The sequence below is a fragment of the Gobio gobio genome (assembly GCF_949357685.1).
Source record: "Gobio gobio genome assembly, chromosome: 21".
NCBI classification, from domain to species: Eukaryota; Metazoa; Chordata; class Actinopteri; order Cypriniformes; family Gobionidae; genus Gobio; species Gobio gobio.
The window spans coordinates 26932451-26956500 of NC_137117.1; the positions used below are offsets into that span (position 1 = coordinate 26932451).

Consider the following 24050-nt stretch of genomic DNA (forward strand, 5'->3'; position numbering starts at 1 on the left):
CACCTGAGGGCATGGCTCTCACTGGATTGATCTGGAGTCTGGCTTTACTGGGAGATCTTTATCAGGAGCACGTGTCGACTCTATCCCGCGGGCTAATCCAGGGTCAGAGGGCACCCCGAGTCCCGCTCGCAACCCAGGACCTCAGCATTGATCTGCCTCCCATCTCACACTGTTTCAATTTAAATACACAAGCTAAAGACATTAGGGACATTTGATTGGTGGAAAAAGACAGTGAATCGGGTTTGGGGTTGCGAGGACATACCAAGGACAGGATGGAAGTGGTGCGGCGCAAAAACCGGGGATTCTCCAATTAACCCCTCTAGCCACTTCCCTTTTAAAACAGAAAAGCAACCCTCGCTGAGTCCAACTGGAATTGGCTAACTTATTAAGTTAGCACTGCGCAAGCTGTAACCTTCAGGTAATTATTTGCATAGACGTTTCCCACCTACATCCTCAAAGCCGAAATGGAAAAAATGAAAGTGGAAACAGTCGAGCGGAGGAGGTTAAACCTGAGGGCTTTACATTTTGAAATTGACAGGATCGAGTTTTCACTACTTGACTGGGTTTTTTTTTTTTTTTGGAGTTGGCATTGCGAACACAGCCACTCCTTTTCCGACAAGCGGTAAACACAGTGATCATTTGATCAAAATGTCAACAATAATGACAAAATGCATCACGACAGAGACGTCTATGACTAATGGATATAAAAAAGGCTTCTGAAGGTGAGTATTAGCACGCTGGCATTAGCTGCTGGGATGTCAAGTCTCTCAGATGTTTTTTGGTCGGAGGCCCTTTGATTCCCCCAGTCGAGGAGGTGTTATTTGAACCTCTCCTTCCTTTATTCATCATTAGCAGAAGTGTTGAGGCGGGGCAGAGCGAGGGTGTGCGCGGACGGTGCCAGACATCTGTCAGTGTGACAGTAAGCGCCGCACGTTAGCGTCTGTAAGCAAGAGCAAAAAGGAAGCTGTCAGGGAACGGCGCTACGTACGGTAGCAGCCGCATACCTGTGGGTGGGCTAGCTGTCTGTACAGGAGACACTGGTGCTGACAGCTAGCAGAGAGAGTAATCACAGCTCATTTAACCTCTCTCCCTCAGGAAGCCTTCCTCTCCTGTCAGCACCGTTTACTCCTTAAATCCCACTCAGACTGAATCTCTACCTACCCTAAAAGAAGCACCCGAATCTGCTCTCTGACACTCACGGTCACAGCAAACACGCGCCTCTACAAAGTGCGCCCCTAAGCTGTCTCCCGAATTTTAATGAAATATTAGACAAGTGGGGTAAATCTGTGATTTCGCACCCCAGAGAGCATTTAAAGGAACAGTTAAACCAAATGTCTGTACTAAAATGACTAACTAAAATGATTAACTGTAAATAAAATGAATTCATAACTTAATAGGAACACTTTTCCATATAATAGAAAGAGAAGCCACAAAAGTATCATAAAAGTGTGAACCACTGCCACTCCTGAGAAACAGATCTGCTTAATTAATTAATTAATGAATCATTCACATCAGTTTTGTAAACCAGATCAACTGAGTGATTGAAAAGAGCTGTTACTTTTCTCATGAACTCTCATGATCTAAGGTGCATGATTTAATTTGACTTAAATGTCAGTCTATTTCTCACACAAAGCTATATAGTTTGGCTTTAAAATACTTAGGATATAGTAGTGTACAAGTTGTATGGACCACTTTTATTGTGCTTTTCTGGATATTTTGGAGCTTTACAGCTAAGATATTTAACTAAAGATTGTCCCTTTGTTTTCCATAGAAAAGAGAAAGTCATATGGTTTGGAAACAACACACGGATGATTTAAATTAATACACTTTTTATTAAAGGTTTTTATTAAACTTCACATGTAGTGCAAAGGTTTTTATCAAAAGTTAATACATTTTTTTTTTAGCAATTTCTCTCTTTAACACATTCAATTATTTTAGTAAATCCAGCAGTTCTGAACCTTTTTTACTGCAAGGTCCCCCACTGTCAAAGACAATAAATCACAAGGACCACAAGATATTTCTGCTACTTATGTTTTACTAAAAGTACCCAAAATAACTGCATGTTCTTCAGGGTTTACACTTTTTATTACAAATGAACTTACTTAACTTTACATAACTTTTCTAGTTCATGGTTGTTGTTGTTGTTGTTTTTAACCATTATTATTATTTACAGACAAATAGCAGTTTACCCGATAAATTATTTTGAGCCTAACATGAATAGGAAATGTATATTTAATATAAAGATTTCCATGATTTTTGCAGGAAATCACAATTTTTAAATTCCCTCATATATCCAGCTTATATCAAAGACCTTGCACTGTAAAAAGTTTAACTTGGATTCACTAATGTTGATTAAACTAATCTATGTCTTTATATTAACATTTTGAGTTCATTGAAACCAGGCAACCAGGTAACTTTTTAAGTTAAAACGAAGAGAGATTGTGTTGGATGTGAGAATCCTGATTGTTATAAAAAGACAACTGTTGAGGGAACCATATAATTTCAGTTTACATATTGATTTTTTAGACGTTGTCTTGTTTTGTCTTATTTTAAATCATTTTAAGTCATCTTAAAGCCCCTTTTGGAAGTTTGCTAAGGCCACATACTGGGTCTCAACGCCCTGGTTGAGAAATCACTGTAGTATAATGTATAAAGTTACTATTAGGAGTTTAAACTAACACATTTCAGGTTTGGTGTCAATGAAGGGGTCACTTAAATTAAAAATGTTTACATTTATTCATTCACCTGATGTTTACGTTATCTAAAGTGACTTACAAATGAGGAATACAAGTCCTACCAGGGCTGTGGGGGTAAATATGACAAAAAAGCAATTTAAGTAAAGAGTAGGCACTTACTCTGGCCGTATTGACTGTATTGGTAGCCTGCAGTGACGGGGTCCACGCTGTAGCTGGTGGTGCTGTACGTAGGGGGGCAGTAGGACTGGGTGGAGGCGAGGCTGTCGGCGGTCTTGATAGGCTCGGAGCGCTGGCTGCAGCTGGCTGAGATGGAGTTGGAGGCCTCCAGGCTGCTGTGCAGGGGGGAGATGGAGAACTCATGCTGGGGCTGAGGGGCCACGGCACTGGGGTTGCTGAGGATACTCATCACCTGGTGGTAGAAAGGAACGAGAGGCAGGATCAGCAAAAACACATGGAAAACACTTCATCCTAGGCAGTAAATCGGTGCCACAAATCATTTTTGGCCACTGCATGTCACTCAAAGTTCAAGGCCTTATCCCTGATAGGGGTTAAACATCTTCACAACGACCCCTTTCCTGCATCCCAAGGGAGCATTTACCAGCCTGAAAACAGTGTCGGCCTAAATAACAGAGACAGAAGGGACCAGTGTAGGGCTGGGTGGTAGAGGGGGGTGTTCAGAGAGTGCCAGGATTGTCTGTCCTAAGGCTTTTCTTTATAACAAGCTCCCAGGGAGAATTTAATCTGGAGCCTTCAGCCATCCCACAGTCTCAACCCTCATGAATGATTAAAATAATAAACACTCATATTACAGTAGATGCCCCCAGAGATTGGGAGATTAGACACTTGACAAGGTCTGTCCTTGTTTCTTGTAATATTGTTTACAGCAAATCTAACCCAGTAAACTGCAATAGTACTGTGTAATAATAACAAAAGTAATATTTTAATATGCTACCACCAGTCCAAATTTTGGAATTGGTATAAAGGACCTACTAACTACATCACATTTATATATACATACGCACACACACCTTTTCACACGTACCTATTCACAAAAAAAACTGTTTGAAAACCAATGTGAAGCAACCGGATAGAAGGGGTGGAGACAGAGGGGGAAAAAGTGTGTGAAAGGAGGTTGCTCTGCCTGCCACATGCTCCCCATCCGCAGACTGAAACAAAGCATCCTCCTGAACATCAGGTTCACGTTGTGGCTCGCTACGCCCCGCTGCCCTTTGGCCGTCTCAGGACCCAACCTGCTAAACCAATTAGCCCATCACAGAGCTGCTGCGAGCGAAATCAAGCCCACATGCACCGCTCAAAACAACATCCATAGGCTATTTGTTGAAGTCTGATACAACCCAGGAGTTGACAGAGGACTTCAGAATTGTCAGCTGCACATTAGGAAATAAACCAATGTACTACAGCAAGGAAACAACCCACCAGTGTGCATACATGCTCAGACGCATGGCCTAAACAGATAAGTGAATTTAGACTAATATCCTCCCAAAGCTTCCAGGAAAATATGCAGCACTTGAAACATATTAAATACATAAAAGGGCACTTGAAACGGAGCATGTTGGACTATTCGAGTGCGGAAAGTCCCTTTTCAAATTCTCTTTTTGGTGCATGTGATATATGATATGAGAAGGCCAAGCAGACTTCCTGTGATGAAGGTAGTGGAGAGAGAGAGAGGGAAATGTGTTAATTAATGGGGCAGCACATGGCGGGCTGTCACGCCGCTGAGTGCTGGTGTTTGACCCTGGACACGGGGCGATGGGTCAGGGGCAAACCGCCTGCCCGACAGGGGGCTGAATGGGCAGATGGAGGGGAGACAGACTTAACAGGCGCTTAATTGAGGTCTGATTATATTCAGCTCTAGCCGTTAAATGATATGCTCAGGTCTGTATGCAGCACTATTGTGCTGAATGTGTGGGATGCAGTTTTTAAAGTCGGTATGAAATGAAATTCAACCTATATAGTTTCTAAATGCATGCCAAGTTTCTTTTTATTTTTCTAATTTTTTGACCATAATTTTTAATCAAAATGTCATAAGATCTTCCGGTGAAATTACAGATTTCTCTCTTTTGATGATATACTTCTTCCATCGTTTAAACTCTTTAAACAGATCTCGCTTTCAGATCTGCCTCCATCCAATCAACAACCAATGGATTGAACCATGTCACCGCACTACAATTTTCACTTTTCTTATAATCCATTTCTCTCAGATATACATCACAATACAGAAGAAAAGATCTGTTGCTACTTCCGTTTTATCACGACTGTAAATAACAGAGTAATGACTTATTTATCTTCGATGTTAAACAAAATATTACAATGACATTTAGTCATTAGACGAGCACTGACATTCAACCTTCACCATAGGTGCAATGTCTGATTCAACAAATTATCACAAATTGTGTTTATCACAAAAAAAAGCTATTATAATTGGGACATAGTCGAATGGACACCTTTATTGTGCTTTTGGAGCTTTAAAAAAACAACAACAAAAAAACACCATAAAAGCATCATAAAGGTGTCCATATGAATTAGACACTGTCTTTTGAAGTCTTAAATTTAAGATGTCCACATGATTGTGATGAACACAGTCAGATTGACAGATGTGGTCACTATAAACACACTTACGGGGCGGTCACACGTCACATTTCGTTCCATTGACTTCCTTTCATACGCATGCAAATTCGTCAGATTGGAAACGCAAGCTCATGCAAAAAGTGTGGGTTTGGAAAGAGGTCAGGGTGAGGAAATAGAGTAAATAATGACTGATTTTTTTTTGTGAAATGCTAATATTTTTATATCTTTACCTCTGCCCATTTAAACTAGGAATAACAAGAATTTCCAGCAATCCGCAATGAAGTCATGAAATTCTGTAATCCTCTGTATTCCCCAAATACTGACGTTTCACTGTAATATGAGGTAATTTGAGCTAATAGTAAAGCTTGAGCCTATGTAAGTTCAGCATCTCCCCAGGAGTGGAGTTTTAATCAGATGAGCGGGGAACGCCAACACAAGGGGTGTCAGCCCAGAATGTGGGCATAGAGGTGGGAGAGCGCCGGGTGCCTGACACCTCCATTCAGCCCTGCGCTTAAGCAGCCTGTAGCCTGGGTGATGCCATTATTGTGCTGGAAGACAAATTATTCAAATCTTCAAATTTAGCATAACCTTATTGACATCAATTAAAGTGGCAAACAGAGAATATTCCAGCACGGTGAGAGGTAGAGCCTGTCTTTTATCAGGAGTGGCAGCACGTGGTGAGGCTATTGTCAGCTCAATCCTCTCGCCGCACAGTGCACCGCGGAGAGAGGCCTGCCTTAAACCGCAGCGCCCAGCCAGCTGTAATTAGGACATTCAACTTAAAGTGCACATGGAGCCACAACACAAACACTAACAAACAGCAGGACAGCCTGTGAACTCTTTACATGGGCTACTGCACTCACAGTGGGACAACCGCAAAACAGAAGGGGTAGAAACGACTAAGTCTGGCTCTGTTTTAGAAAGGGCTCATTTCTCAGCCACAATTCTGTCATGGGAATCGTTGTGCTAAATTAAAAAGAAAACAGCTTTTTTAGAAGCTGTAATATTTTTCGGTGGATGAAATTAAATGTTCCAGGATATACAAATTAGACGATGAGCATAGAAACCTACGTGGAAAATTATAATAATGGTTAAAAAATTATACAATAAAATGGTTAAAAAATTATTTAAAAACTATATAACCCTAACCCATACACACCATTTATGTATTTACACACCATAAATAAAATAGCAGGCCTACATTTGCCCCCATAGACATTTCATGTTACTATCAATGTATATTTTTATGGTTAAGCAAACCAAGAAGCATAAATCAGGGTTTGCGAGAATGATAAATATGGCAAATGTGGTATTCATTTGGCATATTTATCTGTTTTAATTTTTATATTTTGTAAATAAAGTATCAGTCAAGGTTTCTGTTAAAGGGCAAAAACTATAAATAAAAACTTGGATAACCTTGCCTGCAGTTAGAACCTAAGAGCCGACAGCCCAGGCAGTTGTAATCTATTATTTCCTGCCATACTACCATTGCTAAGTAAAAATCAATATCCTTTCCACATGTGTAACCTTTTTTGTATCTGATAGGGCTGGTGGGAGGAAGCTGGAATATTTGCCAATCAATCTGGCTGACAAACAACATCCCCAGGCAGTGCGACTCTCCAGGCCCATAAACACCAGAGGACAAATCCAGCCCGGCACACACAAGCACACAGTACGTACACCCTGGCTGAGACACACTTAACTTTCTTGAGCCCTTTCAAAGTAACCCCCCACCCCCACAACCCTCAACCCCCCCACCCAACTATTTCCTCTTTCTCTCACTCGCGCTCTCTTTCATTCTGTGAAGCATCCCCCCAGTAGCTAGGCTTTCATTTGTTGTCGGTCTGTGTGAGAGCTGCTAGTGCAGATAATGCCAGGCAGGATCCAGTTTAAAGGACATAGCTGCAGGCATTTCTCCTTTCCCTTGCTCCTCTTGCTCTCTCGCTCCTTTTCACTTTCTGTCTCTCGACAGATAGATTACTTTATAAATAATAATAAAAAGTAATTAATTCTCTCAACTTCAGAGCCCTCTAGCCTGCAGCAGTGTAAATGTAAAACTGGAAATTGATACAATGTGCATCCTTTCAGATAAACAAACAGTGCAGTGGCAATAAAAAGGAAAGCTTTTCACACTACCATAATTTCCTTAACTGTCAAATTATATTTTTTGTCTGAGTCAATGTTTGACGTGACTTGGTTCTTTGTTGGAATTTTTTTTTTTTTTGTGCCGAAATGGAACCAGGCTCATGCTTAGCTGGAACAAAACTGATGACAGTGATTTTGGTGAAGGAGGGAAACGGAGAGGCTAATTTCACAAAACTGGAACTAAACACTTCCACAGAAGACGGCTTAATAACAGTACACTATTAATAATGCGATATGCCAATAATCACTAAATCAGCATGAACCACTGTAATTTGGGGGGTGGGGAATTAAAATAACTGAGTTTTAGGATTTGCTGGAAAAATGGTACAATGTTACAGTACATTTGGGCGTTAAAGGGTTTCCCCTGTTATATGTTAAATAAATGTTAAATGATAACCAGAGAAAATAACTGACTCAGTCTGTAAATAACTACTTCAAATATACATTTTATTTTTAAACATACATCGTAAAAAAAAAAATTAAGTTGTAAATAAAATCATAATTATTGATGTCTTACAAGAAAATACTATTTTATTCTTTCTACTTACTTGCCATTTTACTAGCAATTTCTAAGTATAATTTTTTTGTTCAGATCTGTGTATACATTTTATTATATATTATACTAATATAAAGTGTATGTCATATATATTACACATATAACATATATTAATACAACAGTATATAATTTATATGAAATATATCTCTTTTTGCATTTTGTTTTACAATCAAAAAAAGTAGCTTTCTGTGGTAATCATGGCATGCTGCCAGCTATTATGTCAATAGATTGTAAATTGTACAGTATTTAAACCAAAATACACCCTTGTCTGAGAATAACAAATGTTATGCTGTAGGTTTTTCTGTAGAGAGCTATAATAGCATAAAAAGACACTCAGAATCCTTGACAATACAGCCCAGAATCTGGCCTGTCCACCTGCTCTAGGAGAGAGAGAGCGAGAGAGAGAAAGAGAGAGAGAGCGAGAGAGAGAGAGAAAGAGAGAGAGAGCGAGAGAGAGAGAGCGAGAGAGAGAGAGAGAGAGAGAGAGAGAGAGAGAGGACAAATGTGGGTGGAGACTCTAAGAGGACAGTGTGTGTCTATGTGCCAGCTAACTCAGCCCTGCATCTGCACACACACAAATTCTCTCTTTTCACATCCACACTCAGCTTAATCTGTCCAAGACTGGATTTGCTCGAGTGTAAGAGAGCGGCTCTCATTTTACTGGAATATACGTAGGCATGTTGGGAAAATGTCACCTGTGCAGGAAACTGGAATTACAAGGGTTGATGTCATAAGGCTATCTGCACAGCTAAAGGTTACATGTCCTACCCTTCTAGACCTCAAGTCTTAATATCATACTTACAAAGATCAGCTCAATAAACTGGTTTAAGGGGGATGCATGCGGTATGAATACATTACATACATAAAAAAGACAATGCTTCTAAAAATGATTTTGGATTCGAGGATTAGGAAACAGAGCGCAATGTTCTCTTGAGTGACACGAGTATAAAAACACTCAGCGACTTCGGCATTACATTTCAGGAGCAATATCTGATGCAATGCCGCAGTAATTAAAGAAGCGCTGCCATTCTTTGTTGGGAAGTCGCTTTCCAGAGAGAAACCATAATCCTCAAACATCCCAACACCCACAATGCCATAATCAACTAGCAGACAATGTCAAGAGGCAAGATAGCAAACAGGCAAATACATAAACGGACATTTGAGCGTGGTGTTCCAAAATGCTGTGATGAGTGATGTAATTCCACCCAGATTTGGGCAACACAATCATGACTCAATGCTGATTAGTTAGGGTAAAGTGTGTCTGTCTGTCTTTCTTTCTTTCTTTCTTTCTTTCTTTCTTTCTATGGAGTGAAACCATACAGAAGTGTAAAAACATTACAAATAATAATAATAATAGTACACAAAATAAAATGAGTTTAAAAATAAAAATAATTAAGTTTATTATTAAGTTTTTTCAGTAAAATTTGTGTAAAGTCTTTGAAAGAAGTCTCTGCATTTATTTGATCAAAAATACAGTAAAACAGTAATATTGTGAAATATTGTTACAATTTTAAATAACAGTTTTCTATCTTAATATATTTCAAAATGTAATTTATTTCAATTTTTATCAGCATCATTACTCCAGTCTTCAGGGTCACATGATCCTTCCGAAATCATTCTAATATGCTGATTTGATGCTCTCAAGAAACATTATTTTCATTATTAATGTTAAAAAACTGTTGCACTACTTAATATTTTTGTGGTAACGATAATACTTTTTTTTTCAGGATTTATTTATTTATTTATAGAACGTTTAAAACAGCATTTATTTGAAATAGAAATATTTTTTTCACATAAATTAATGTCTTTACGGTCTCGTTTGATCAATTTAAAAGTATTAATTTCTTTAAAAAATTTCTGCAATTCCAGAAATTACACCAATCACTTTTAAAAATGCATTAACCACTATAAAGACTCTATCTTTTATGATATTGTTCAATAAAGCCTCAAGATATCAAGAATGCACACTGTAAAAACCAATAAGTTAACAACATATATTTTACATTACTTTAACTCATCAAAATATGTTAAGCAATATTCAACCTTTTTTTGTATGTTATACAAGATTCAACTAATTTTTTAAGTCAGTTTAATGTAATTTAAGTTGAATTGACTTAAATAGCCAAGTTGATTGTACCTAAAAATGTAAGGCAGTCTTTTTTTTTTTTTTTTTTACAGTGCAAGGGGCTAATCATGCAATATAAGTTTGTTTCCATATATCATCACCAACATTAGCTGGCATCATTAGGGGAGACACCATGAGTCTTCTAAATATACATGAACTCGAGTCACAAGCCGAATCAGACCATCATGACATCAGTGCAGTCGCCTTGAAAGGTGAGCAGCCTGAGACACAACACAAGACCCCCACCCGAGAGACAAAATGGCCATTTCTGAAATAAACACTATTGCATAAAATCAATTAGTGGTTTTGTCACGGCTGGAGGCAGAGGTGGGTAATTAGAAGACCCGTCTATTTACAGCGGGACCTTTGTGGGATCTCTCTCTCCCCTAGTGGCAGGGAGCAGATGACATAGATGATTTCCTCTCCTGGCTCGATGTCACTGCGCTAATTGGCCACAGCACATTAATTGAAAGTGAAAAGAAGAGTCGGCCAAAAACGGAGAGGGTGGGAGGTGGGCGTTTGACTGTGAGAGGGGATGCCGCAGACGGTGATATAGAGTGGAAGCGGAGGGTGAGGCGGCTGGGGAGTCTTTAATTGTTTCAAATTAGGCATGTGATTGACAGTGACAGAAAGTGGGCATTGACAAGCTGGGCCCAGATGAGAGCGATTAGCGTGCAACCAGACAAGCTGTCACTTCTCGCAACATGTTATCTGTGGGAAATATTATGCATATGGCTCTTTTAACCCTGTATAGTAACCCAGGATTCTGAAATGATAGAAATCAAATCACTTAAAAACCACTTACACTGACAGTTGTCATTCAATACAATAAAGTTACATAAATCAAACATGATGGGTCACACTTGACAATAATGTCCCATTTGTTAAAGTTGGTTAATGCATATACGGGTAATATCAACTAACAATGAGCAATACATTTGTTACAGCATTTATTCATCTGTGTTAATGTTGGTTAATAAAAATACAACTGATCATTGTTAGTTCATTTTTGCTCAGGTCCATTAAATAATATTAACAGAAACAACTTTTGATTTTAATAATAAGTACATTATGAAATTATTATGTAAGATTAAATAGAAGTATTTTTTGTAAAGTTTTTTTGTAAAGAGTTAACACATGGCAAATAGGTGCAAACTATATATTATTATTAATGTATTATGTAAAGCAACAAAAAGCTCTGCAGGATTCCGTAAAATTGTAACACTTTCATTAAATATGTTTTAAATGTCATCTAACACTTGCATGTTTGTTTATTGAATATTTTAGATGATTGTGCAGTGTGCTACAAATGCACTCCTTTCAAAAGAATATAGAATCTGCAGACTTCTTTCAAATTTTCTATGCTGATTTGTGTGCAGAATATGTGAAATGTTGCTGAATGAGTGGATGGCATAATGGAAGAAAGGAAGGAATAGATAGCTTTGTCTGGTTCTCTGTCCATGTGTCACTATAGGCTATAGCCCTTTGTTTTATATACATTACCATATCCTCAATTTTTTTTAAATATCTTGCATAACAATCACTGTTAGTCAGTTCTAGTGCAATACGGACAAGGCTTTTCAGTTCCACCGGACCCTAAATGTCCTAAAGTGCTACAAGGCCTGGAGTTAACCAAAGGTTAATGAGCTGATATAGGGAAAAGTGCGAGGTGCAATCTGATTATTTTATTCAGTGTTTGCGGATGTGTGAGATAGATTCAGTCACAAGGAAAAAAACATCCCCCTCTGACCTCTCATCCCACCCGCCGGTCTTTTCACGCCTCGCGCTGCCGCCGCCTCCGCTTCTGCCAAATGAAACGTCTGCTTTAAATGATTTCACAAGGAGCGTCTCGGCAGCAGCTAACGCCGTCCAAGAATAATGCAAGGTGGAGAGTTGGCATAGGAGGCGGGAGGTGGGGGTGTTTGTTTGCTAAAAACAGCAGGGAGCAAGCCTAGTGAAGAATGTCAAGTCAAATTGTTCTTGACAGAGTTAATATCTGCACCTCATAGGGATAATTACATGTAAATAAATAGTGAAATAGCTCTCAGCTGGACTCTGAGAGGAGAGAGCGGGGCAGTTAGTGTCAGCCAGCTGGGGACTCCATCACTAAGGATGTGAGGGAGGGGGAGGGAAGGATACGGAGGCGGAAAATCTCCGATCTTATAAAACCACATCACAGAAACTGTAAAACTATTGTAGCTTTACATACAAAATCCAAAACAATGAGACAAGCGTACAAAAGTCTGTCATAAACTGAGGTGTGAGCAGGGTGAGTGGCAGTTGTAGTTTTGCGAGGCTGTAGTATTAATCATAACTTCACACCTGTCAGACTGGCATCTGGAACTAACAGGAAGCATGTGCACAAAGCCGACCCCCCCCCAAATCATGGTGTTTTCAGCAGGTTCACAATTGTTGGAAGTTCTTCTGTTCATACCCAGTGACCCTGCACACACACTCACTGCATGACCCTGGTAAATAAAATAAAACAAAATAAATAAAAGCTAGATTGCTCATTTTGAAAGGTGCACCTGTTCAAAGTGACTCGTGAGTCGTGACACAGAACATCTCCTCAGAAAGATTTCTGAAGAATTGGGTTAGCCATCATTCAGGGGAAAAAGGAAACATCAATCTAGACCCTTTACATTTCTGTTTATAAAATATTTTAGCTATTTTATCATGTTTATATCCATCCACACCAAAAATCAACACATCGTAAAAACACAAAAACATTGTTTGTAAATGCTGAGCTAATACTAAAAGGTAAAAGTATTTTAATTCACCCACAATGCAATGTGTACTGGCCTTGCGCTCATCCTCATCTCCAGCGAGATGAATGTAATTCACATTCTCTTATATCCTGTATTTTTCAGGATGCAACAGCTCACTTTCTCTCACACACACAAACGCTCTTGAATTTAAATTCTGCTTTTATTGTCTTCTGCAGCCTTTCATCTACATACGAGAATAAGAATCCCTCTCTGTGTAAAAGATAAGAGAGAGTAAAAGAGTGAAATAGATGCTGAAAAGAAATATAGGAAAGAAAGGAGGCTGAGAAATTAGACCACACTATCATGAATGAAAACTAGACAAAAACAAAGTTAAAAACGTTACAACATAACAGCCTTGTTCTCATTCGCGAAATATTATAAAAGGCATTTGCCATCAAAACAATAGCGCAAGCTATTTATTTTAAGGTTCAGATTCATGCAATTCAGATTCATGCACTCCAGATATTCAAGTTCTCTGAACCCCAGAGCTGAAACTTGCCTATGTTGTGGAGATAATTAAATCCTTAATAATTTTTTTCTTCTGTTTTTCCCCACATTCGGTTAAACGACAGAACCTCTGAAAAACTATTTTCCGTCTAGAGCCATTGGAGATGTTGAATAGGGAATTTACATATGTATTTGAGTGACCCGAGAAACCTGCTATGTTTCATTAACACGTGCACAAGACTCCAATTTCACTCAGCTTGCGCTAGTGAAGGGGGAAAAAGATAGGAAGAGAGGGAGAGAGTGAGAAAGAGAGAAACTAAATAAATTCATACAGAAAACATTCTGCCAGTGGATATGATTTAAATTCCCCTGATTTTCTTGGCAGCTTCTGAGCAGGTCTCATCCTTTTTTTTTTAAAGCCTCTTACTTTTTAACTCTTGCCAAATTGAAACAGCATCTGTATTTAAGACGGGTTCTAATTAACAAGTATTTCTCCTCAGCTCTCGGAGCATGGGGGTGATGTAAATATGCATTTATTTAGTCTTTTGATTTGTCGATGGTGACACGTGCCAGCTGACACCGTGCCCGGCGAGCAGCTTAATACCGCAGTCTTAATAACGGCAGAGACGGCACATAGATTCACTCACTGACATTCAGGTGCACAATGTCTAGTCAAAAAGAAGGGAAATGGACTGAACCAAAACTCATTCTTCCTCTTCCTCCTTCTCTCTCCCTTTTCCTCACCCTCTCTCTCTCACTCATATATATATGTCATATATATATCATTTTTTTTGGCAACCCCTGTGCAGGCTTCTTAAATATAATTCATCCAGTTTAAAGTGGCTGCTGTGCTAATGGAGAAGAGGAGAGAGGTTGGAGTCCCCCCTCCCTTATCTCTAGCAGACAGTTGTCAGGAATCACTGGTGAGGCCTGAGTTTTGCGCGTGGCTCAGGCAGGGAGGCCTGGGGATACGGATCAAAGGGAGTGCTGGTGAGCACTGCTCTGCCTCTGATCCCCCAGTGCTGAAACCCAGCCTATTCGCTCTCCCTTCCTCACATCAAATGCTAGCCAAAGTTCCTTCATTCCAAAACACAAATCTTCCAACTGCAATGGAGTGGGGCACACACAAAAAAAAGATACCTTTGCCATTTTTTTCTTTCAATTCTGTTACAAGTGTGTGGATGTATTTGCTTGATAAAGGACTGATTTTTTTTTGTTTTGTTGTAATACTCATTTACTTACATATCATATTCGGATATGTTTTTTTTAAATGCTTAATTTTCTGTTGAAATCTGTGTAAAATAAATGAAAAAAAGGCAAAATGAATGAAATGGAATAACACTTTAAAAACACAATGGATCAAAAATCCTATATATATATATAAACAAACAACAAATCCCCTTCCAAAAAATAAAGTTCACTTGATTCAGGGGCCGTTTACACGACACCATTTTCAACTAAAAATTTAACATGACAACGGTGTTTTGAAATTGCAAACTTTTGAAAAAGGGTTTCAAAGTGCACGTTTTTGACAACGATACCGTTATCGTCTCTGTGTAAACTATAAAAATGCGAATTTGTGAAAATTTGTGACATCATGCGCATGCGTATTACGTGTCTATAGGTGCGTAGTTTCTTTACAAAGTGACAAAGTGAACACAGCACTTTTAATCGTTTCGCTGATGCGTGTGAACGGGATTGTTTTGACAATGGTGTCATCTGTATGTGACAAAATGCGAAGGAAAAACTTTTGGTTTTAGTATATCGTTGTCGTGTAAACGTACCCTCGCTGGACAAGTGCACTGTATTACTCAATTTATTTTTTACATTTATAGTATATTTATATTGTCTGTCACTTATAACGAATCACTTATATTGTTTCATTTATTGTTTCTGCATGTGCTGCTATAATAAAATATGCAAAATTTGGTTACACTTTTATTTTAAGGTGTCTTTGTTGCACAGTATTATACATTTAAGTACTGAAGTAACTACATATACTTATTGGACTAGGGTTTGGTTTGGTTTGGTTTAGGGTTAGGGTTAGTTGCATATTATTATGCATAATTTATAGTTATTACTATAGTAACTGCATGTATCATGTGTAACAATAGCACTGTAAAGTAAAGTGTTACCTAAAATTTAAATGTTTATAAATATAAAAATCTTCAAGAGGAATAAACAGAAATAATAAAATTATTTTGTTAATAATGCACTCATAACTATGGCCCAATCAACCTGACACTAATGTTACAGAGAGAAATTGCAGTAATGCTTATTAATAATGAGACACTAGAAGCTTTACTAGATGACTCGAGTGCCTTGAGGGGTGGCGTTGTTGCTACGAGGCCAAAAACAAAAAGCATGACTGATTATACTGAATGGTTGGTTTTAGTTAAACCTGTTCATTAAAACGGGTGTGTGTTGTTTTCCTCTCCAGTTACGACATCTGACAACAACAAAACAAACCTGCACGTATCAGACACACCATAACAGAACGTCTCCCATTGTAAAACCCAATCACCCACCTGCACAAAGCATCTGTTGTAGGAGGAGGAATGACTGTAGTAGTAAAGCAGCCTACAGCTTTATTACCGCATTCATTCCTTCTCCACGTGTCCAATGTTTGGACTGGTCTCAATGTCCACCAGCGGATGAAACACTGAAAAGACATGCATTCAAGGCCATAGAAATCTGTCCATAGCTCTGACCCGGTCCAAAAGTGGGCTTAATGGAGATTAGGTCTGGCATTGCATAATTTTCATCCGAACTAAGCTGCAGTGCTGTTTAATGTGTTTTCCAGAGGTTGCAGTGAGAAAGCGCTCTGGTTCTGCTGGCACATGAGAAGAGTGAGAGTGGGGTGTGCACCTGTTGGTGTTGTGAACCCAGCAGGGTTGCATTTCATTCTGGCACACAGCCATCATAGCACATTTACTGATTCACAGCACATTTTCTCCCCTCGATAGCGGCTGTAAAGCAGGCCATCCACACAATTGCACATCTAAAAATGAGCATGCTCTCTCACATGTCCTATCATGTAGTACATTTTCATGTGTATCTTAATACAATGGATAAAATATTAAGCGTAATGATTATAGTGGTATATTTTGAAGCATTTCACCACCTTCTTTGAGTGAATGTGGCCATTTTTGTTGACACCAGGTGCTCTAACTTCTAAAACTTTAGTTGCTTTGACTGTAAAACATTTTATTCTGCTTTATACAATTACACTGATAAAAAAAAATCAATGTGACATTTGAGACCAAAATGATGGTTAAAAAATATATAAATAAACTCATGGAGCAATGGTGGATTTTAGCTCATTTTTCCATCATGCGATTTGTTTTCTTGCTATTGCGTAGACAATCAAGTTACAATTAATAATGTTTATGTACATGAGAATATTTCAAAAAATGTCTACAAATGCAGTGCTCAAAAGTTACTCCATAATAGGAATAAACCAGTGGCATAAACAGAAATATTTGTTTTATTTCTGTCCATTTCTAAGCATGGGACAGTGATTTTACAATGGAGCCAGGCACTTCAAAGTCTGGACACTAAATAAAAAGTTAATCATTTGAAGCTGTCAGTTAGATGTGCCTCAAAGAAGCAGTGAAAATTCAAGTTCACCAGCATCAAAGAAGGGTTTGTCCAGGCAAATGAGAAAAGGCCTTACACTACTATGACAACTTTAGGCTATAAAGCTTTTAAAAATGGCTGTTAAGATTTCCCAAGCAAATAAACCAAACAAAAAGCTCTCTGTGCAATCCCACAGTCCTCTTGATAAGCATTTGGAAAATTAAGCTACAACTGCACTCTCAGTATTCTCTACAGAATCTTGCACACACTTATTTGCATTGATTTGCATGAACTGTCTTCATTGAAGGCAAAATTAATGTGTTAAAATAAATTAGTCGATGGGGGATTATAAGTAAAAGAAAGACAGTAGAATAGACAAATGATGGAGAAAATCGTGATGTACAAAAACAAGCTTGTAAGGACTGCCATGTGGACTCCCTGTAGCTGAGAAGAATGGGGGGGGGGGGGTTGCCTTGTGGGGCATTGGCGGCCCTTTCATGGACATTGAGGCACAGTGTGATGCTTGGGTTGAACTATGATACTCCTGTCAAAAAGAACATTAATTTTTCCTACAATAAGGGCCTGATGGAATAGCCACATGTGACATGTGGAGATGGGTGAGAGGGGCTGGACAGGGGTGGGGAGGTTAGGGGGCTGAGGAGGGGTCGGATGGAGGGTGAGCCATCTTCATTTTAGTGATATTCGTTCAAAACCCATAGAAAGAAGAAAAATATAATTTTAAAAATCATCAGTATAACTGCTCTTTTATCCTCTTTAAATGTATAGAAAATTAAAAGTAATGCATTATTTTATTAATAAAAAGAAAGGGAATATGCTGTAGCAATAAAATAGTACAATAAAACAAATTCTGCCATGGAATTTATATTAATTCAGAATAAAATGAACAAATTACATAATCTATAGTGTAAAACAATGGAGAGCAATTATTTTATATTTTATCCATTTCTGGCTGCAAGTACTCCCCCCAAAATTGCACAGAAATGCTCCAACCATGTTCAGTTATTTATGCAGGTTTGCAGCGAGAGCATTAGTACTTAAAGCCCCTCCACCACGATTAACAATCAAACATGCTGAGAAACGCTTATGTTATCCCCAACTCCGCAGTACAAGAGAAAATCTCTTTTTTGTCATCAAATCCCTAATTCTTTCCTCTCTTTTGGAAAAAATGGAGTAATACCAGTTTCCAATCTGCTTTGAGAAATATTTGGTGAGGGGGGGGGGGGGGGGAGTGGCCATAAAACGTGTGAACAAGGGGGTAATTGTGGACAAATGCAGTATTGAATTTCATCTTCAACTCCTTACACACCATTTCAATCTTATTTTCTGCCTGTTAGTCAGATCTTCTTGGTTATGGTGGGCAGAACTGCCCACTAATGGTGAATAATTGCTTGTAATATACTCCTCGCCAATGATGTGCATCAATAGCAGCCGTTTTCCTATTATTTAGCTCAAGATATAGAATCAACCCTGAGCGAAGAGTCTTATTTTTTACCTGCATTATTTATAGCAGGTAACAATGCTATAAGATATCAAAAACAAGAACCTTTACACAGAAACAAAACCTGTCTATTTGAATTCTATGAAACAAACACAAAAAACACCACATGCCTGAAATTGAATTTACTGGTTTCCCGTTTTATACTTTACTCAAACTGAACATTCAAAGACGTATCAGAGCCACACAAGGCAATACGTTTTTGCTCTGTTCCAGTTAATTAAAACATCCTGACTTATTTAATCGTCTGTTAACTCTTGAAAATTACTTCCAGACAATTAAACATACAGATCCATTAGTTTGGTGAGATTATGCTCTTTTCTGAACGCGACGCAGTGCTGGCAGCTCTTTGACTGCATTCGGGATTTATTCTCTTTAGGGTATCCTGTATTGTCTGAAACTAATTTTCTTAGAATCAAACAATTAAATCTTTATTTTAATTAGGAGAGTGGGTAAAACAAAGGAATATTAATTAGAACGCATTATCTTATGAGCACTTCACAAGCACAAGGGGGGTATCAACCACTAGAAGACGATTTCTCCAAAACATATCTGCTCAGTACACATGAGACGCATCTAATCACCAAACGTACACGGTAGCGCACAAAGAATATGCTGTTTTATCTTCAGAGAGGTCTCGTAATTCCACTTGAAAGACTCCTTGACATGTGGCTATAGAGAAGAGTATTTAAACACTGCGGCCAGTGACCCTTACTGACCTGTGGAGATAGTCCATTGCTCACGGGATTCATGTGATTACTGGACGCTGACTGGCTCATGAAGGTGTCGGTGTAGCTGGAGAAACCGTGGCGGTTGGACGAGAGGCCATAGGCGGAGCTGCTGTCGCTCGAGAGCCCGCCCTGATGCATGGTGGAGGGAGGCAAGGGCTGGGGTCGATGCAGTGTGCCACTGACATCTGAGAAGAACAGCATATTTAATTAGTTCAGAAAACTATTCTCAAGTGCATCATTGTAGCTTTAATTGTATTGCCATCCCTGTATTAGATATTAAATAAACATTAAAAAAAGGTAAAATTCTTCACAAAGGGGCCGTTTACACCTGGTCACTTCAAGTGTTTTTACTGATCGGATAGCTATCTGGTTAGTTAAAACTGGTTATATTTACACTCGGCCACATAAATGCAACAGATATGAGCTGCATTTTATTTATCATCAGCAATAGGAGAGAAAGCACCCTTAGAACTGGTAAGATCATTTAGTCTCATTATACTTTTAATGAATATGTATTTACATATGTGTCTTCAACAACCAGATGTCCAGTTTCACCTGGAATGCGTCTCAAACCACCTCCTGAAGTGGTTTGAGTGATCAGATTTGAGTCCACCTCAAAAGCTTTTCGGAGGGCCTTTACACCTGGTCTTTTCATGATCGGATAGTTATCTGATCAGAGAAAACGCATGAAGTGACCAGTTGTAAACCGGCTCAAAAACATTGGTTAGCTTACCTTGTGGTAATGTTGTTGAAGGATAGGTGGACTCAGGAAGCTGGTATGTTGGTAGAGTGGGCATGCCTGTGGGTGGGAATCCTCCAGGTAGCAGGTGGTTAAATGCCGCCAGTTGATTAGCTCCAGCTTGTTTACGCCACCTGGCTCGTCGATTGCTGAACCAAACCTAAATAAGAAAAAAGATTATTAATAAATGCACCGAATTTCTGGCCAATACGATAAGCTAATTATTTAGTAAATGGGTGATATTATAAATGTATTATACTTTTTTATTATTGAGGGGGGAGAAAGAAAATTAAAATACTGAAAAATTAAATAGATTGTTTGCTACAAGACAATTTAGGCACCACAATATTATTAAAGATAGAGAAATATTTATTTTAAAATCTAAGAAAATAAACTAGGTTATTATTCATTTGTTAACTAAAACTTAATACAAATAAATAAAAAAAAACATTAACTGAAATAAAATAAGATTTTATTCAAAAATGAGTTAATTTAGTGCAAAGTTATCTAAACCTAAAATCATATAATAAATATCCAATTATGGCAGATAATGATAAATGAAACCTATAGCTATAATAGGCCGAGAACCAATGTGCCGCCAACTAAAAGAAAACTTAAAATGACAAACAGAAATATGTCTGGATATGATATTTTAGAGATATTTTAAATGAAAAAAAGCCTGTCTTTATTGAAAGAAAGAAAGAAAGAAAGAAAGAAAGAAAGAAAGAAAGAAAGAAAGAAAGAGAAAGAAAGAAGAAATGCCTCTGCCACATTAAGACACATTTTCAAAGTTTCATTCTAATGTGACTCATTGAAAGGGGGAGCACGGCCAGTAACCTGCACCTCTCTGGGGCCGAGGCTCTGCCCCTGTGTATGCAAAAGAGTGAATGACATTGATCTATGCCTCAGAGGGGCCATTCTTCAGACTTTAATACACTGGCAGTGCAGTTAATCTACTGTTGTTTTTCAAATGGTCCCCACCATTGTGAGTGGAAGTGAAAGAGGGGGACAATGGCCCTTCAATGAATCAGACCACAAAGAGAGGGCGTCCCTTTTTAAACAGCTCCTCAAGAATGACGCTTTCAGCCCGGGCATTGATCAAGGGGCTGGCGTAGACATACTGTATGAGTACACACTCTTTCTCTGCCTCTCTCTTTTATCCTCCCAGGCTGCCCTTCAGTCTTTCTATACAACTTGACAAAGAAAGATAAAAAGTCTAATTATTTTTCATAAAATCTGAAATTCATATTGCAGCTTATGCAGGCAACAGAGCTGTCTACAACAAGGTATTTTTGATATATGCAATTGATTCTCAAAAATATGTCTTTGAATGGATCAAATAAAAAAAATCATTTAAAATCCCACCCATGGGACAAAAGCATACATAGTTGGCATTCCTTTAAAAACTTCCTGTTCCATTCCCATATCTAAACAAAACCTAGGAAACACCTATAAGACTTTGGAAACACCTATAAGACCTATATAATTACTCTTATTAACACACCGCGGGGGACTAATTACACACATGGTTATCAACTGCCTTGAGTAAGCCCGTTCCCAATACTCTTCCTTACCTCAACATTACACTACTGGAATTTTCCTTAACAGATGTTTTCTTTTTCAGAATTAAGCAATAAATGGTAATAAAAACCAGTTTAAATCAAATAAAAGTCAGCAGTACTCAACTATCCCCATTAGCTGTTCCACACTGCTCCTTCAACAATGGGTGCATCAATGACCCTTCCCATAAAACCAAAAGTCCCGCTGACACGAGCCCCATTACTTTACATGTCTTAGGTTAGGATGGCTTCTGGTATTAGTGAGAACTGGAGAGTAGCACAAGGCATTAGAAGGCGCGTATCTCAGTGTTAGAGGCTAGAGTGCCTGCCGCCCCACGCTCAATGGATCTCCTAAGAGGCTTGCTGCGAGCTGGGGCTTCTGAATGCGCCATTCTGGAACCCGATGGCAAAGGCACCTTGAGCAGGGATTTTCTCTCTGCCGTTCCTTCTAATTCCCCACTCTTCTCATTTCCCTGCTCAAGCCGAGACACAAAGCACACTGCCCAACTGAGATGGCCAACTCATTTCATATTTCTGAAAGAGTTCAAATAATTTCCTTAAAAGTGAACGGAGTCACTTGGCGAAACATTTAAGAGAGGAGATTTCGTGGAGTGTGGCTGAAGGAGCTGTTGTCTGATTGCATTCGGTTCGGAGGGAATGGAAGTCGAAAAATTCAATTCAATATACTCTCAATCTCCGAGTGTACAGGGAGAGTGGAAGAGACAAAAGGAAGGGAGGTAAATGGAAGACAAATCTGATTGTGGACTGTGTCACGATTTCACATTCCACATTCGGCCAGCATCTCAAGCTCTCATCCAATATCAATCATCCAGGCCACCCTATCAGTTCCCCTTGCTTTCTTTTTCACCGTCTCTCTCGGACGGCGATGGTTATATATCTTCCTAGGATTACCGTTTGCCATGCGCTGGGTGGTTGGTGAACAGACAGGAAGACGAGGAGTAAAACCTGGATAACGTGATTGAATTTCACAGCAAAAAAGAACATAACAGTGGCTGAGAAGCGTAAAAAAGGCCGACATCAATCTCAGTGCATGGCTCCATCCAGGGATTTAGGGAATCTGGATGGGCAGTGGGACTGGATGGGTTGGGATGAAGGGTTGAGACGGGCTGGGCTGAGCCCTGAAGGTAAGCAAGGTCTATATAATGGGGTGCCTCTTCAGCAGAAACATCTGCAAAATTCAACTTTTACTACACCCAGGTGCCATGGTTGAATTGAAGAAGACTGTTAAGTACATGCACATCCTCTTTCCTTTTGTAATCATAAATATACATATATTTATTCGACCTATTCCTTGAAATCCCATATTTTGTATGTAGGTCAGCATAAATACAGTATTATTGGCTCCAGATTTTGCAAGGATCAATCAAAATGCATGTGATATGACTCCACATCAGGGGGCTGACACTTGTGCCCTGGAAGTCTTGTTTCCAGATTGGATCAGAGGGGGCCAGATTATAGAAGGGAAGTGGAGACATCTTCAAACCTGCTTGTGTGTAACATGTGGAAGGACTAACTCTCCTCAGTCCATGCCTCACAAGTATACACTGCCATTTTTATTTTTTAAAGTATTTTTAACGTTACAAAATATTTCTATTTCAAATAAATACTGTTCTATTCATTAAATAATTGATGCCAAAAATGTATCAGTTTCCACAAAAGAATATTTAGCAGCACAACTGTTTTCAAATTATTATAAATATTTCTTGAGCACCAAATCAGCATATCAGAATGATTTCTGAAGGATCATGTGACACTGAAGACTGGAGTAATGATGCTGAAGATTCAGTTTTGGAATCCCAGGAATACATTCTATTTTAAAATATATTTAAATTGTAATAAGATGTCACAATATTACTCTTTTACTGTATGTTTAATCTTGCCGACCTTTTGAACAGTAATGTATGTCAAACCTAAGCCATAGCATCTAGTTTAATTCAGTATTCATACAATAATCTAAAGAGGAAGTTTTCATTGCGATAATGTACTACGTCTAGGTTCCTCTCTCCATCTCCTCCTCATATTTCAGAGTTGTCATACCACAACCCAAGACCTGACACTTTAGCACATCACAAAGATTTTGTGTCTAACTGAGTTTAAAGTGACAAAACTGCCACTGCCAATTAAATTTCCTGTAAATCTAAAGTGAATTCATCTTGTTTCTCCTTCTGGCCTTACGATTGCTGTAAACCAGACAGACAGACAGGCAGCAGTGCTGTGAGACCTGGAAGCACTTATCCCGGTGCTTAGTCAGATATGGATCACTTCCTCTGATTTGTCATATGGAGCAGTAAAACAGTGGAAGCATGAGTAACATGTCTGTGGTTAAGAATAACCACAGTGACAGTGCTCAATGAAGACAGATGACACCTAATAGAAAAGCACCAAACACATAAATTAACGCCTTTGACATCATCACTGATCCATGTCTGACTTCCTCTCTTTGGCAGCAGGACCAGTCCTTCCCTCTCTCTCTCTCTCTCTCTCTCTCTCTCTCTCTCTCTCTCTGACATCTGGATACTGTGTCAGCGCAGCTGCACTCAAGTGGGTTGACACTGAGGCCGCAGGGTCTGCCAAAAGCC

The 24050-nt window shown here is 38.8% G+C and overlaps 1 protein-coding gene across 1 annotated transcript in view; it reads right to left on the reverse strand.

The window, feature by feature from the left end:
• The window catches only part of pax7b (paired box 7b), a 50332-nt gene that overhangs the window by 2996 nt on the left and 23286 nt on the right, over nucleotides 1–24050 (reverse strand). The window contains exons 6-8 of the mRNA XM_079803072.1: nucleotides 19886–20051; nucleotides 19141–19337; nucleotides 2856–3105 (exon numbers count right to left, since the gene is read on the reverse strand). Coding sequence (XP_079659198.1) covers nucleotides 2856–3105; nucleotides 19141–19337; nucleotides 19886–20051 — 613 coding nt within the window. The remainder of the gene's footprint in view (nucleotides 1–2855; nucleotides 3106–19140; nucleotides 19338–19885; nucleotides 20052–24050) is intronic.